The sequence below is a fragment of the Alligator mississippiensis genome, chromosome 5 (genome assembly GCF_030867095.1).
Source record: "Alligator mississippiensis isolate rAllMis1 chromosome 5, rAllMis1, whole genome shotgun sequence".
Taxonomy (NCBI): Eukaryota; Metazoa; Chordata; order Crocodylia; family Alligatoridae; genus Alligator; species Alligator mississippiensis.
Genome location: NC_081828.1, coordinates 133,589,793 through 133,606,660, shown reverse-complemented (window position 1 = coordinate 133,606,660; position 16,868 = coordinate 133,589,793). Strand labels below are relative to the sequence as shown.

At 44.7% G+C, this 16,868-nt stretch overlaps 1 protein-coding gene across 4 annotated transcripts in view; it reads right to left on the bottom strand.

The window, feature by feature from the left end:
- Positions 1–16,868, bottom strand: part of UBP1 (upstream binding protein 1) — a 68,990-nt gene that overhangs the window by 47,046 nt on the left and 5,076 nt on the right. The window contains exons 1-2 of one of the 4 annotated variants that reach the window (XM_014602555.3): positions 15,719–16,104; positions 2,489–2,640 (exon numbers count right to left, since the gene is read on the bottom strand). In XM_014602555.3, coding sequence (XP_014458041.2) covers positions 2,489–2,640; positions 15,719–15,963 — 397 coding nt within the window. In that variant the 5' untranslated portion in view covers positions 15,964–16,104. Of the gene's footprint in view, positions 1–2,488; positions 2,641–15,718; positions 16,105–16,868 lie in introns of those variants that run through there. The other 3 variants (XM_006269591.4, XM_006269592.4, XM_059728747.1) reach the window with 3 other exon arrangements.

Genomic DNA, 16,868 nt, shown 5'->3' with positions numbered 1-16,868 from the left:
ACATTTTTCTTCTTTAAAGGAGAATCCATTTTTAAAAGTTTGTTCGCAAACCTTTCATATATTCTTGCGACTCACTTTTGGGTCTTGACCCACAGGTTGAGAAACACTGCTCTAGCCCAGTCCTGTAGCAGCCAGTGCCAGTTCCATGCTGCTACTACGGGGCTGGGCTGGAGCCATGTTCCATGCCCCAGGCTGGAGCAAGGATAGACCTTACCAGTGCGGAGCAAACGTAAGGGTGAGGGAAGGATGGACCAGGGAAGATGGGGGGCAAGGGAAAGGGGATTGAGGCAGCCTGAGACCGTAGGGGGGCAATCACAATGAGTGGGGGTGGAAGTGGAGGTGGATAGGCAGCAGGGGGAAAGCTGCCTGCTTCTCTCACTCCCTGCCCCCTACCACTTGCCCCCTTAAAGCCCCCCAAGATTTGCTCTATCATGTTCCCCCATTACTGCCCCCCTCATCACCTCTTCCCCATCTGTCTACAGTAGCGGGGGGAATGAATTTAAGATGATCCACCAATAATTTGATTACATATATGCAAAATTATAACAACTTTATAAATTTTACCTGTATAGAATCTAATTATTGAGGGATCGTCTTAAATTCAGGGTCATTTTATATTTGGGTAAATACAGCACTTTGGGATGTTACTTTGTAAAAAGTCTGCCCGGGTAGGATTCTACCTGTACACCTCTCAAACCCAGGGTGGATAACTACCTATAACTACTAGCCTGTTGGACAATAGCTTACACCATGGTGGGGACAACCTGAGGCACGAGTGCCACAAGTGGCACAAGCAGCCTCAGTATGTGGCACATGGCAGATCAGGAAAGAGACAGGCAGCAGAACAGCAGATAGGGCAGGAATGAGAAAAGTGCGCAGGAGATTGGGCAGGAGACACTGAATAGGGAGCAGAAAGCTGAACTGCAGTTCTGACAGAAAAAAGGGATGGGAGTGGCACTAGGGGAGGGTGCAGGGCTAATTTGTGGCATGCCTGTCAAAATGGTTGGGCCCCAGTGGTCTACACTGTGACAAACTGCTTGAACGCTGGCTACTGAATTGACGTTTTAGGATTGGAGATTTTGATCTTCAAATTCCTTATTAAAAATATATATAGATGTGTATATATACACATCTATACACATATATACACACAGTCAAACCACTTTCCATAGCAACCGCATTAAAAAAGGATATCAAATTAAAATTGAAACATTTTTTAAAAATTTTAATTAAATGTAGTTTCAGATGCAATTACACTTTTATAGAACTCAATACTTCCATGACTTTTGGTGCACCAACTATGATTTATCACAGAATAATGTCAAAAAGATACATTCTGTGTTTTGAATACAGTCCTAACTAACTGGAGACTTAATTATTACCTTCTGGGCATATCTACACAACACACTACAGTGCTGTAGCATCTGTTGGCAAAAACCATAACTGCCACTATATCACTAGCAATATGCTCCCTTGTTATAGCACATTGCTAAAGCGACGTAACAGCCAAAAATAACCACATGTGGCCAGCTGGCTGGTACTTCCAAAAGAAAGTTCTAAATGATGGTGCAGTAACAAAGGCACTGTATGGCTATGTGTAGATGCTCCCTCTGTGTGCAACCACCCTCATTTCTCTTGTTCTCTTATCCCTACCTCTGAAGTTGCTCAATACACTTTATTGTCATTTATCTTTTCTCACAAGCTCCTGTAATCTAGTGGTTGGGTCTTAGCTCCAAGGTGGAAGGAGGTATCCTAAGAGGGTAAGTCTATTTAAAATAACATTCTGTGTGCTCTAAATGAGGTGATATTTGTGGCAGGTGAATAAGCAAAACTCCAAAATTCCAGGTCACATATCCTTGACTTTAAAGGGGAGGATATTCATAATTTGGTGTCTGAGGTTAGACAACTAAATATTTGGCTTGATTTTCTAATTTGGATTAAAAGCACCCAAATTAAGACCCATAGAAGTTAGCTTTAACATTTGGCATGCTGCTATTCTTTATAACTTCTTAGTAAATTCATTTATAAATCCAGAAAATGAAACTGCTGGCCACTTTCACCACATAACTGCAAACCAAAGAAATGATCCTAGAGAAATCAAGGAATCTATAAATAGAGGCAAAGATGACATATTATACTGGATAAATTTAAACATACACATTTTTGTATTGCAAACAAAAATAACATGTTTCTTTCAGGCCACTGGCATGCTGTGAAGAAAATCTGCATCATGCAGGATCAAATTCACTGGTCAGAAGAGGCATACACCAAATAAAGCACTACAAGCAAAAACTGAAAATGGCATACAAAGCAGCCTGGGGAAACCTTCTGTAGGTGGCATCCTTGGTTTTTCTTATGAAAAAAACATTTTTTTTTTTAATGGAGACCATCATCTATTCATAGGACACAGTCAGTGATGCCAATGTTTATTAAGCTACATTAACAGTAGGTCTGGTTACCTACTGTATGTAAGAGAAGCCATACTGACCTTGGTTCAAGTAAGTAAGAGTTTCATCATGTAATTTGACTGCTGGAGAGGTTGCAGCACACATAACATACTGAAACGGTGGGTGTTTGGTCTCATTTTCTGGTGGAAGGTTGGAATCTTCCTGTTTGAAAATGGGCAGCGCCAAAACATCACTGAAACAAAACCACCACAATGTAAATATCAAAGAAACATAAACATCTCTTACAAAACAAAGAGAAAGGTTAAAATAAACATAGCCTATAGAGGAAAAATACTTTAAGTTAATGACCTTTAAATATGCAACTGGAGATGAAGTCAGTACATGGGTAAAACATGTAGAGATTATTCATTTGGGACTAGTTACTGTGTTCATAAGCTTAATCGCCTGAGACAAACAATGAATTACATTCTTGTAAATGAACAAATAGCAGAGAATTTTATTATTGTTAAAAACCCACCTAATTCAGGGGTGCTCAACTCCCAGTCCGCAGGCCAGCTCATCCTCTGCAGCCATCATCTGGCTCATGGGGCTCCCCACCCATCTGTGGGAAGCTGTGCGGGCTGCAGCCCTGTACACTATGTTGGGTACACAGGGAGGCGTGGGGCCCCCAGAGTCTGGTACCAGCTAGCTGGGGGTGGTGTGAGGCTGAGCAAGGCCTGCAGATCAACCCCACACCATTCGTATGGTCTGTGGGGCCAAAACTATGAGCACCGGTGATCTAATTGATCCAGTTATCAATTAGATATTTGATTTTGCACAGAGTGCAGAATGGCTCAAGAACTAAAGGAAGTGACTTCTGTCAATGAAAAAGAAGATCCAATGGAACGCATACCATTAAGTAAAATTTGGTGTGAGCTTGTAGTGAAGTGAAACAGCCTAAAAATGACATGAACACATCTTCCACCAAGATTTACAGCTGGGATTTTTAAAAAAGCAGAAGGAAGAGATGTAATTCAATGGAAGTGTGATACCTAATCTCCTTAGAGTCCCCCCAAAATAACTTCAGTAGTTAACCTGAACTGTATAGCTACAATGGTCACCTCTCCTATTGCATACATAGTTTATACCAGGGGTTGACAACCTACAACCTGCAGGCCAGGTACAATTTCCAGGCAGGCCAGATCTGGCTCAGGGCATTGGCTGCACACAACTACACTGTACCCCTCTTCCTGCTACTCTCTTACTGCAGAATTTATCCCTTCCCCACTGTCTCTGGGAACGAGAATCAATGGTGGCTTTGGTGCTCTGGGATGCAAAGATTTAAGGCCTGCAGCATGGAATGGGTTTAAGCAGTGACCCATAACAGCAAAAGGTAACTGAAGGTAAATGGTTTATACCATCAACAGTACTTTTGCCAACCCAGCTTATACAAGCTCCCAAGGGAAATAACCTATCCTGTTAAAAACAAGTATTTTTTTGCCAGAATAACTGGATCTTAAGACTTCTGCCCCTATAAAAATGTCATAGAAAAGCCAGATCCCAACTCAAAATGAGCTTGCTTTACTTTAAGGATGTCCAACTTTTGAGCAGTTGGGGCCCCCTCTGCTGCACAGGCTGGAAGTGGAAATTGGAGGAGGGAGTGGGGCCCCTGGAGATCCCAGCTGCAGCAGGAGCAATTGTGGGAGTGGTGCCTGGGCAAAAGACTATGGGCCCTGAGTTAACTGCCCATGGGCTGCTCTGCTTTCTCCCCAGTGTTTCTTCTGACATTTCCCCTCCAAAGATTACTTCTTGGGAGACGACTTGTGGGTTTCTTGTCTCCTACAATTGTCCTGGAGTCCTTTCACAGCTTCTCTTTCAGGCCTGCCACTTGGGTATAATGCCAGAGCTTTCCTGCGTCATGAAAACTTCCTGGAGTCTTCTACCTTCTAGGTGTCCTTCTAAGGATCCTAGCCTCCTTACTTTAGGTTTACTTTCAAGGCTCATCCTTTTGCCAGCAATCTCTTAACACTGACTTAGCTTTTCTCCCCTGTCTTAGGTCTTCCTCCTGCTCTCTATGTAATAGTCTCTCTGCCTTCTGGAGCACTGATCTGATAGGGCTCACTCCCTGGGACCTTGTTCCTTTTCCAATGCCTGCCACAGGAGGTAATAGCTGACATTATAGTTTCTTTTTCACAGAGAAAATATTTCTATCAGCGTTCCCCTTCCGCTATAGCAGGGGCAGGCAATTATTTCAGGCAGAGGGCCACTTACTGAGTTTTGGCAAGCCATTGAGGGCCGCATGACAGGCAGCCGGGGCAGATAAATTGTAATTTTCTAAATTTTTTAGGGGTCCCGCGCGCCGGACAGAATGGCCTGGCGGGCCACATCCAGGCCATGGGCCACATTTTGCCCACCCCTGCCATACAGGGTGCCATTCTCTACCATATCTAACAAAGAAACCTGCCAGGTCCAGAGAAAAGCAAAGGCAGGAAACTGTCCATAGAGAGAGAGGAAGGAATTCTGATAGAGCAGTTTTGAACTGCTAACAACAGGGCTCCAGGTCTCAAAACCTGGGTAGAGCAAAGGCCTGGATTCACTTACTGGTTACTGACAAAGGTGTTGTGAAATCTCTGATTCCCAAGGGTAAAGGACTATTGGAGACTCTGAGACAATAAGCATAAAGATACATTGAGTCCAGTAGCAAAGGCTGAAGACCTGATGTAAGATCCCAGGAATATGGCTTGGTAGACTTTCTTACCCTAGAACAGGGCTGCCAGTAGACAGCCCATGGGCCACATGCAGCCTGCAAAGGATTAATGTGCAGCCCCCTTCTTTCACCAGGCTGCTGCTGCCCCTCACACTCTGGCTGTAATAGCAGCAGGAATTTCCAGTGTCCACACCCGACCCCTCTCTCTTCTGGCTGCTGCTTCCTGCCTTCACCCCAGGGGGACAGGGCAGTGGGGCGGGGCAGGGAGCTGAGGACAAGTCTGGGGCTGCACCCGCAGGTGGGGGAGGATTGCATCCCCATGGTGTAGCACTTGAGGGGGAGGGCAGATGAACAGGTGTGCATTGCAGCAGCCGGGATAACAAATGTCCTGGTGCAGTCTACACAGCATGCAGCTCCCAGGGGCTTAGAAGTTGAACAGTCCTGCCCCAAAGCATGCAAAACAACGGTCAGAAAAGGGCACCAGAGAATGGCAGCTTATCATGCCATTCTCAGCTATCCTATGCATTTTCCTTAAACATAGCAGACCTTTTAATTGGTCTCCCGATTTGTGACACACAAATGAAAAACAAATAATCTTCCACCTTTTTTTTTAGTTTGCTTTCTTTATAAAACTACAGACACCTCTTTTTGCTGTTTGTTCTACAGCTAAAAATATTCCTAAATATAAAATACAGCTAAAAATATTCCTATCTTGGAAACAGTTAACAGTAATTAGAGTACTAGTAAAATTACATTGTAACAGACAAGATACTGAAGGCCAAACAACTAGGAGAGAAAGAAACTTTCAGTAAGTTTTAAAACATGGTCTTATCAACACATTACCCTGTGATAGCTTTCCTTTGCAATTACGCTGTAAAGGGAATCCACACTTTGATTTACCCTTCCAAGAAATCTCCCAACTAAACTAAAAAACACCAAATGTAACATTCCTGATATTTTTTTCAGATTAAAAAACAAAGTCCTCCTTAAGAAGAACCTTTGAATATTGCTCGGAAGCAAAAATAGCTCAAACCCAATTTCTTAAAATTTCCTTTCCATCATGTCACCTCCAAGTATTTTTCAGCTAATCTGATTTTGTTCATTCACAGAGCATGCTACCAACAACGATTTCACATTTTGACATGCATATTTTGATCTGAAAACTAAGATGGGGTGCACCAATAAAGATTTTTTGGGCCAATACTGATGGCCGATTATTAATGAGCCATATCAGCTGATACTGATCCGACTGACAATGTGCAGCCTGACAGTTTGGAGAGCAGCATCCAGCTGGTAAGTCTGTTGCAGGGGAAGGGAAGGGTGGGGGCAGGCAGCAGATCAAGGCCCCTGTCGTGAAGGAGGGAGTGGGGCTGGGCCAGGGCAAAGGACAGAGCTAGAAGCTCATCCAGGGGGTGTCTGGAGAGGGGGCAGCCCTGTCAATGGCTGCCCCCACCCGGCCCCAGTGTCCCAGCTCTTTAAAAAAAAAAAAAAAAAGCCTGCAATCACCGGGCAGGGTGGCACTCCCCACTGCCCCCTGCTCCATTGGGGGGGGGGGGAGCAGGCACTGCCATGAACCCCCAGAGGTCAATGACCACTGTAGCAACCAGTGAGAGCGGGGCTTTTTTAAGAGCCAGGATGCTGGGGCCAGGCGGGGCAGCCATTGACAGGGCTGGGGGAGCAGGCAGGGGATGGGGTCTCCTCATGGTCCCCTCCCTCCTTTTCCAGCCCTCCTCCCCCCTACTTCATGGCAGGTAGACCAGGTCTAGCTCCCTACAGTGACGAGCGGGGACTGCCTGAATCTTCTCTGAATTGATTCGGAGGCTTCAAATCGATTCAGACCTTTTAATTGGTCTCCCGATTCAATTCAGGGATTCAGTTGCTGAATCGGGCCGAGTCTCCTCCGAATTGAATCAGCAACTGAAGGTTTGCACAACCCTAATATCTAGACTCCTAGTCAGAATTTCTGCCTTCTTATTGAGCCAAGAATCTGACTACATAAGTGATCTGTCAAAGTGCAACTGTAAATAATATTAATCAAAAACTGGTTTTACACTAACATTCATCAGTAATTTCACTAACAGTATTCCAGTCATTGTGCAAGTCTAACTGCAACAGCCTTAACAGAGAGATAGGGCATGGGTGTTACAACACTGTTCAGAGCAGATCTAGACAGCACAGTCGTTTTAAAACCATGAACTGTGTCTATTATGATGCTCCTCCTTAAACAGGAGCAGCAGTACTTAAAAGGTATTTGCAGAAAAAATGTCCTTCTTCCACATCTACAGTGGGAGAGGGAGTCACAATATATGGGATCTGTTCTCTTCTCTGCCACTGACACATTTTGATCCTGTGAAGTCACTTGTTTTACTTCCATTTCCTCACCTGTAATGCCAGGTCCAGGAAACTGCTTACTCATCATGATTCTCTGAAAGCTATTATAAGATCATCCTCAATGCACTCTTCTGAGTGAAGGAACTCCAAAAGACAAGTTTCAAAGCTACTGGAAATTGTAAGAGGAGATTTACTTAACTCCTACAATGGAAAGTTTATCTAAAGAGGTGGGGGCCAACCTTTTTAGGAGAACCACAAATTAACCCCATACCCTCCCTAGTACCACTCCGATCCCCTTCCCCTGCCTGACCTGCAGCTCTGCTTTCTGTTCCCCACCCAATCTGTGGCTCTTTCTGCTCCCCACCCAGTCTGCTACCCTGCTGCCTGCTCCCTCCTCAGTATGCCACATGCCTGCATAAAGGATGCCCATGCCACTTGCAGCACATGTGCTGCAAGTTGGCTGCCCCTGATTTAAATCATTAAAACTAAACCTTTCCTAGCTGAAAGAGAACTCCTTCCAGAGATACAAATAGAAAGACTATGTTACACATTGAAAACAGATTATAACTGGGTTCCTGGTTCCACTAATTGTAGCACAGATGTGCTTTAAAGGAAGTTACAAGTGAAACATGAGCCAAAGATGACAGGAAGTATTACCAAAAGAAGTCAGACGGCAAAGCTTTGAAGTTAATATTCAAAAGAGAGAACTGCTACAGCTAATGCCTGCTACAGCTACTTTATTTCATGTATGCTAACATGACAAACTGTTTTATCTTGCTAGTTTTAGTCACAGGCAAAAATACTAAATGCAAAATAATCCACGTGCTCATTTTTATGACCCTAGGTTGTCACTGGTTATTCATGGGAAAGTGGAGCTTACCACACATCAAACAGCACAAAATATGAATGCAGCTATCAAGCCCATAAGTTGAAGTGTTTAATAAATCTGCACCCTGATCTAAAACACCTCTTGCTAAAAGCATTTTTCACTGAAAGACAGGGAATAAATGAAAGAGTCCTTTAAATCAGTGGTGCTCAAAACGTTGACCCCACACTGCCTCCATGTGCCCAATGTAGTGAGTAGGACCACAGGCAATATGACATGGGACCACGGGCCACCTCTGGTCCGGAGACCAGGGTTTGAGCACTCCTACTTTAAAGCAGTAGTTTAAAAGGTCCAAGCTCCAGACAGGCCATCTGCCTCACAATCCGCAAGGACTTCCTCCACCCCCCAAGCCAGGCAGGCTTTTTGAGGCAAAAAGTTGGAAGGCAAAACCAGCAAAATCTGAGCAACAATAACATCACACCCAAAACTGAAAGGTAAGATAGATTTATTATTTAGAAATAACATGATGAAATATTGTAGGGAAATATCAACTTGTAGGACAGATAAGAAATGATTCACCTAGCTGCAAAGATTTAAACATAGTATATACAACAAACCCATAATTATGGCTGAGCTAAAGCATCTCTTTTCAGAGAGATATCTAATCTCAAACTGAACGTTCATTAATGGAGAATCTTCCAAATTCCACGTAATTCTTTCCACTGGATAATTACTCCCAAGTGTTTTTTCTTCCTCTATTTGCAATGGATGGTGATTAACCATTTACAAATGCTTTGAGAAATACACATTAGTCAGTTGGATTCATTTAAAATGCACTACACTGATTTTTACTGGGAAAAACTGAGAAGCATAGTATCAAATTAAAGGTACTTACAAGGTTGGAATTGAAGTGGTATTGGTTATCAGTGACAAAACTTCTAAATAAAGGTCAACTGCATAGCTATTCAATGAAAACATACTGACTGCTCCCACCAGCTAGATGGTGGAAGACTAATAACTTACTTAGGAAAAGGAAAAGTAGAAGACGTAGCAAAGGAAATTTCTATTCCCTCCAATATAAACTAAGGTCTATGTATCAACCTGAAACCATCTGTTTATTGGGAGTATTCATTATATCAAATTCTGCACAAATTCAATTTTCATTTTAGCATTACAAGTTTCTTAAGTAACTTTAAGAGGAAATGCTATTTCCTTTAAGAGCAATGTTATTTGCCACTCGCAGGATCCCTACAGGTTTTAGATAAAGCAGGGAAGAACTTGAAACCCTGTGCCCATAATGAAGGAACCAAAATACTGTCACAGAAGGCTGACAAACCTTAATCACAACATTAAATCAGCCTTCATAAAAAAAGGCAAACCTCTTAAGAGTGAACTCATTTAAATCAATTATAATTTTCATTAACAAAATGAGATGAAGCAACAGTTTGATCCATCAGATTCTTTACAACTAGTAATTTAATTTTGAGGATGGAACATCCTTTCTTCCACATTTTCTTGAAATTCTTTCAAAATTTCAATGGTATCAGTAACAATACATGCTTCAGAGTGAGAGCATATGACCAGAATCTATCTAGAGTAATCATACCCTCCCTGGGATCTACCATTTTAGGTTTTGGAATATCAGAGGATACAAACCTGACTTTTGTGTTTAGTAACTATTAATGGATCAATCATCCATGAATTAGCCTAGTCCCTTCTTAAACCTGGCTATGCTATCCATCTCTACAACTTGAGCAGAGTTGACAATGAGTTCAAAGGTTAAATTAACATGTTCTGTAAAAAAATCCCTTCTCTTGTTAATTTCAAATCTGCCTCCTGCTAACTTCAGTGCATGGTCCCTAGTTCTAGTATTCTGGGACCTAGTAAATAACAGCTTCCTATTCACTTTGTCCACACCCTTCATGATTTATAAACCTCTTATTATGTTCTCTCCTGGCTTTCTCGTTTCCAAACTCCAGACTCTTAACCTTTTCAGCCTCTCCTAATACAGCAACTGCTCCACTGCCCTGATAGTCTTAGCTGACCTTCTCTGTACCTTTTCTAGATTTTTTTTGAGATGTGGAGACTGGAACTGCACATATTATTCAAGATGTGGGTGCACCATGGATGATGGTCTAGTGACACAACAATATTCTCCACTTTGTTTCCAATGTTATGAGGCACTGTAGGACATCTGGTTCCTATTTACGCAAGAAAAGAACAGTTCCTAAAAAGCAGTCCAAGCTACAGCAAAGTTAAACTGATTTGATTTTGTAAGCACTTCCTTACTTGGAAATTTGCCAAAATAGTATTGCTACACAAACTGCTTGGTATAAACACCTATGTGGATATTCTTGTTCAGAATGGAGTAGACCTAGCTAGAAGTTTTTGCCAAAATAACTATTCTGGAATACCTGTTTCAATTAATTTCCAAGTGTAGACAAGCTGTTAACTCTACTACTGCACACAAAATTTTGAATAGCATAAGTTTAATATGTAATTAAGTTTCTGACTTGCATTTTTCCCCCAACTGGAGAGTTAAAAGCCTTTCAGTTTCAACACAGAGGTTTGAAAACAGTAGGCTTTATTTTGGGGGGGGGGGGGGGGAGAATCTGTCTGTCTGTCAATAAATAAATCAATAAATCTGCTTTTTCAACCAAAATAACCATTTATGAAAGAAGTATGAGTATAAAGCTAAAACTAGACTAGATTCTGGCTCAATTAAAAGTGAGTGTATTAATTCAGGATCTCATAATACGGAACAAAAAAAAAAAATCAGGCACAGAAAAAGGTATTTCTTAGATCAACATTTTTCTCTCCTGGAATGATGTCATTTTTTAAAGTGAATTTGCTCTAAAAGTGACCGTATCTGGATGTTCTCTCTCTCTCAGAGCATTAATCCTGCATAGAAATCAAGTCAGTCCTTGAAGTGGTTGAAAATTTCTTTTCTAGTTGCACATATTAAAAAGATCAATTGTAGAAACACCAGAAAGAGCTACATTTCTGCATGACAGTATTATAGTTACCAAGGTTACCTGTAACAGCTAAAATAACTGAAAGTTAAGACAATGTTTTCAGTTCATTTTCTCTTTCACTTGCACATTTGACAGTATAGGGTGCATATCACTGTTTCCTGTTTACAGTCAGTTTTTCACTGGCTGAAAATGTTAAAACCGCAGAAGCAAAGTAGTTATTTTTTTTAAACTTTAAAAATACTTTGGGGATTGCTGCTAAAAACCTGCAATTTTCTTTAAACTAATTCATTTCAAGTTGACAGCATCTTTTTAAAACCCAAGATCCCCAATCAACAGATACAGACAGTCAAATTAACTGGCACAAATATTAGAGTAATCACTGTTTCCAATACTTCTGGGCACAAGCTGGCTATCTTCCTGGTTGGGATACTTCCCAGAAAGAAAAAAGCTTGGTCAGCTGACCAAACACATTATGAAGACTACAGGGGAGGATGATACATGGTAGTCATCTAAAGACGCAGAAGATAGACTTGTTACTCTTTCAAAAAAGCAGCCTATTCTTCTCTTGAATGAGGAAGAATTTTTAATTCGCCACATCCTTATAGTAGGCAACCGTCAATCCTTTGGATCATGGTGTACATGTAAGAGTCTAGTCTGGTGCTTGATGAATCTGCTTGGATAGAGTCCTGCGACCATCACACCAAGACCTTTGACACATATTCAAGAGACCATCACACCAAGACCTTTGAAGAATGCAAGAGTACAGAGGAATGAAGGCTTCCCTACACCTACCATCCACCCTTTACACCACTGAGCCAGAATCCAAAGGCCAGACTGAGGCCAGACATTCAATGCATTGATGTCTATAGCTTCTCCCAGACAGCAACAGATCAGAACTGTTGCTGACTGCCTAACGCCTCAACGAGGGTGTGTTTCTGTCAGGGTGTTGCTCCTTAGCCTTTCTCCAACCAAAGAGTACCAACAAGGCAGTGGAGGCTAGGGCTTTGAGGTGTCCTATACTTGCCTTACTCCAGAGGTTGCAAGATTGTGGTATTTTACAGGAGCTACCCTGCCAAAAGCAGCCCCTCCACATTGCTACCAGGCCCTCCAGTCGGATGCAGTTTATGGTCATACCCAAGTCATATCCTTATAGAGATTACAAATAATGAAAGTCTATCAAAACAGGCACAACAGAATACACTTGGGTGATTGATGTGGTAATTCTTTATATTACATCACTCGCTTTAATTTTTTCTTTGATGTCACCACTGCTCCAACATAGTATGTCTTCTCACAGACACAACCCCTAACACATGTTATTGGTAAATTAAAAAAAAAGAAGCTTATTTGTGTAGTTGATGCTTATCTTTACCCAGAAGGCAACATAATTTCAATTAGATAATTCCTTTGAATTTGTGTTTGCAGATGTTAAATTGTAAATATAGCTGATATGTTTAGGGCATTCTAAACTATTTGATTTATGCCTTATCAATCTAAAAGTGTGCAGTGATGAACCTGCACTCCATCACACAACTAATAACTTACATAATATATGGTTAATTTAAAAACGTGTGTTAAAATGCCACCACTTTTTCTGCAATACTCCACATGAGATTATTTCCATGTCCAACAAATGATAAAATCTTTCATTTGTTCCACAGAAGGAATGTAATGAAGGAAAGGAAAATCTGATTAAGAATAGAAAAGCCTTAAGAACAGCATTTAATGGGTTCACAGTACTCCAAAAATAAGATTTAAAAAATAGTTTTAAGGAACTCAGTAGCAGAGTACATCAACTGTAACAGGGGTCAGGCCCTGTTACTGAGGGTAGAGCTAGACAATAGAGTTAGAAAGCTGCAGAGAGAGACCCAGATAATAAGCAGCTGGCAGCTAATTAGGTAATGACCTGCTGAGGTGTCCTCAGTTCAGGAGGAGGAGCCAGGGGCTATATACATAAGTCCTGCACCAGAAACAGTCAGTCTGACTTAGGCAGAGCTAGAGGCAGGTATTCCTTGCTGGGAGTTGAATTAAAAAAAAGGCACTGGAAACTGAGGACTAACCCAGCCTGTACTTGCTGAAGGAGCTCCCTGTACTGAGTGAATTAGCAACATTGGAAACTAAAATTGTGAGTAGGCCCAGGAAGGCTAGAGCTGGGAGAAGCCAGCATGACCAAGTTTGAGCTGGGATGGCCTGGAGAAAAGCACTCCAGATGCAACTGATAATGTTTTGGGTTGGACGGATGACAATAATGTTAATGATACAAGGCCTGGGAGTGGTTAAAATGGTGGGAGGAGGCCATTGAGGGCACCTAGGAAAAGCCCTACAGTTGGCAAAAGACTATTAAGGACTCAGCCAGAGGAGCTGAGGGCCCAGTGAACTGACCTGAGCCTGAGGAGTGAAGGGTCCAGAAAGACAGAGCCAAAGGGTAAGGGAATCACCCTGGTGGACTGAGGCAACCTCCAGAACTTAATGTAACATCAATGGCATAGGGAGGTACCACAATTAACTAAAGAGATGAGATTAGAGACCACCAGGAGAGACCAAACCTGCTGTCAGTAGTGGGTCCCATTAAAACAACAAAGAACAGCTAATACTTATAGCTGTTATATACATATGAGCATAGAAAGAACCTGGGAAAAATTTTACCAAGACCTCCAGAGCTGCCCCCTTAGATACAGCTGTTAAAAATAGATAAGCAAGCAAACTGGTTCAGGCCAGACATGCAGGTACATCACCACATTACAAGACATAACAAAAGTCCTACAAATGGGTTGTTTCATTTCTTGATTGAGATGAAGTTACAGTTTCAGAACAGGCAAACTGGATGCAAAACTATTAGCTACCACAATTGGGGAAACAGCTATTAGTACACTTGATGACAGAAAGAAAAAGAGGTGCTTTTCACTTCCCAGATTTTAGCTGTTTGTTGTTAGGGCTCTATGTTTTAAAAGTAGAGGTAAGCAAACACGAATACTTAATGTAATTAGGGTCACCCTAGAAAGTGAATGCTGGAATACCTGAACCTGTAAAGCCACCAGGAATGTCTGCAAAAATGCAGATTTGCAACCCACCTTGAGAATTGAGCATGTGAACACACGTGCTCTGTGTGCTATGCCGTATTGTACTGGCACTGCACAGCAACTCCAGGCACTAGTTCCTCTTGACAAATACTACACTTGAAATAATCCACTTATCCCCAAAAATCACTTTCCTCTTATGCACAGTATCTCACTTTAGCATATAAATGAAATATGCTAAATTCCAGATAGGATGGAAAATCGAGCCTGTTCAATACCAGGCCCTAAACCAGGAATTCTGTATCATGCATGAACATAGTTATACTGATGGACTGAGGGCTTTTTATATGTAACTGATATCCTGACCAAAACCCCAAATGGATCTTCCATGTGAAGCCCCATACAATTCCTCTCTCTATTGAAGCTTCCTTGCCAGTTTCAGGACTCTACCAGCATTTTGCCTCACCTACTGGCTCAAATTCTTCCTCTTCCTCCTTGCTTTGTCTTAAGGGTCAGGCTGGTTGGTGCAGTCCGTGAAAGAGGAGAAATGGAGTGCAGCCTGACTTGAAATAAAGGTGGTTTCAGAAGTACAGGCATATGCCCTCCTGTACTGCAGAGTGTGGGACCATCTCACAGAGCCACAGAAAAATGAGGGTTGGAAGGGACCATGGGAGCTCACCCAGTCCAACATTTCTCAACCAGTGGGTTACAAGAATATATGAAAGGATAGTGAACAAGTTTTAAAAATGGGTTCTTCTTTAAAGGAGAAAAATGTGGGAAACCATGGCTTTTCCCTTGCAGGCTAGTACAGTTTCAGCCTGCTCGGGGCTCCCCCTGCCCCACGCAGTGGGGGCAGCAAGGTGGGAGTGAGGGGTACTGGGTCAGGACTGACTATCTATGCTCACAAATGGGTCCTGGTACAAAAGAAGGTTGAGAACCACTGATCTAGTCCAGTCCCCTGCTCAAAGCAGGAGCACCCCCAACTAGATCATCCCAGCCAAGGCTTTATCTAGCCAGGCCTTAAAAACCTCCAAGGTCAGGGAGTCCACAACCTCACTGTGTAACCTATTCCCATGCTTCACCACCCTCCTACTAAGGAAGTTTTTCCCCAATATCCAACCTAAACCTCTCTTGCTGCAACTTTAAACCTACAACTATTTTAGTGGAGAAGAAAAACCCAGGACCCAGTCAAGAAAGAAAATTTGGGGGGGGGGGACACAGACTTCAATTTGTGTGCAAACCAGGAAGATGGGGGGTGTCCTACTCTTTCAGGGTGATGGGGCACACGGAGCAGGCAGCAGGGCTGACTAAACAGAACAGTGGGGCCACAAGCAGGACAGGGGGCAGAGAAGCCGCCCGTCCCAGGCTGTTAGAGGCCAGCCTGCCGGCCCTGCTCAGGGTGAGGTTTCCGGGGGGAGGCAGGCAGTCTACCCCGGAAAGGGCAGGGACAGCGAAGTCGGGGGTGGCGGCGGTACCTCATGCTGTAGGCGCCCGCTCCCAGCTCCTGCCCGATGCCGGAGAGGCTGGCGTCGAAGTCGTGCACCAGCCCGGACTCGATCACCTCGTCCATCTTCAGCACCCACGCCATCGTCCGCCGCCGCCCGGGGAGCGCTCGGCTCGGCCCCGCCGCTGCTCGTGCGCGGGGTGTGGGGATCCGCGCACAACCCCGGGGCGCCCCTTGCCCCGCGGCACCAGCAGGGCGCGCGGCTGCGCTCAGCATCCTGCGCCCACCCGGGCGCTGCGCGGAGCTCGGGAGCCGCCAGCCGCCTCGGCCCGGCCGCCGCTGGGGGCTGCCGCCACCGGCCGAGCTCCGAGCCGGCCCCGCGGCGCCGCCCGCCGCATCCTTCACGCGGCCGCGCCGCCCCCGCCCTGCCCGGGGACCCGCCGCCGCCGCCGCCCCTCCCCTTCCTGCCGGGTCCCCACCCGCCCTCCCTCCTGCGCGGCAGCGGCAGCGGCAGCGGCAGCGGCTCCTAGGCCAACATGGCGGGCACTTCCCCTCCGGCCGGAGGCCGTTGCCGGGGCGGGACCGAGCTCCCCGGGAACAGCGCGCCGATTGCTCGGCGCACGCTAACGGACGGCCAAGCAAGCCAATCAGGGAGGAGCGGCGGGGACGGGGGGCGCGACAGCTAATGGGAAGGGCGCTTCCGCACGCCTCATGCCGGACTATTAGCCTAGGAGGTAGCGTCGCGCCACCCCGGGTCCTGCGAGACCTCCGGCAGGCGCAAGGCATGCTGGGGGCTGTGGTCGGCTGGCGGCCTCACCTCCCACTGCTAGAGGCAGGACTTGGCGAGCGCCGTGACTCACGTACCCTGCGCCGCGCCACATGGCGTCGCACACTTTATACGCACTCTGTGCCCCAGTGAGAAAGTAGAGATGGAAGAGGCAGTCAGCGGCGGAGGAGCGCTCGTTGGGCGGGGCGACGCGGACCCAGGACAGACGCTGTCCAGCAGCCCCCTGCGTGGGGGGAGGGGCGGCAGAGGCAAAGGTTGGAGGTGCGCTGAGGGGAGCTGCACGGAAACACGTGCCAGACAGACACGCGCGGTGACGTCACGCACAGGACATGGACGAGGCACAGACTTTCCTGAGCTGAGGGTCACCACATACCCACGCAGCAAGGGAAGAGTC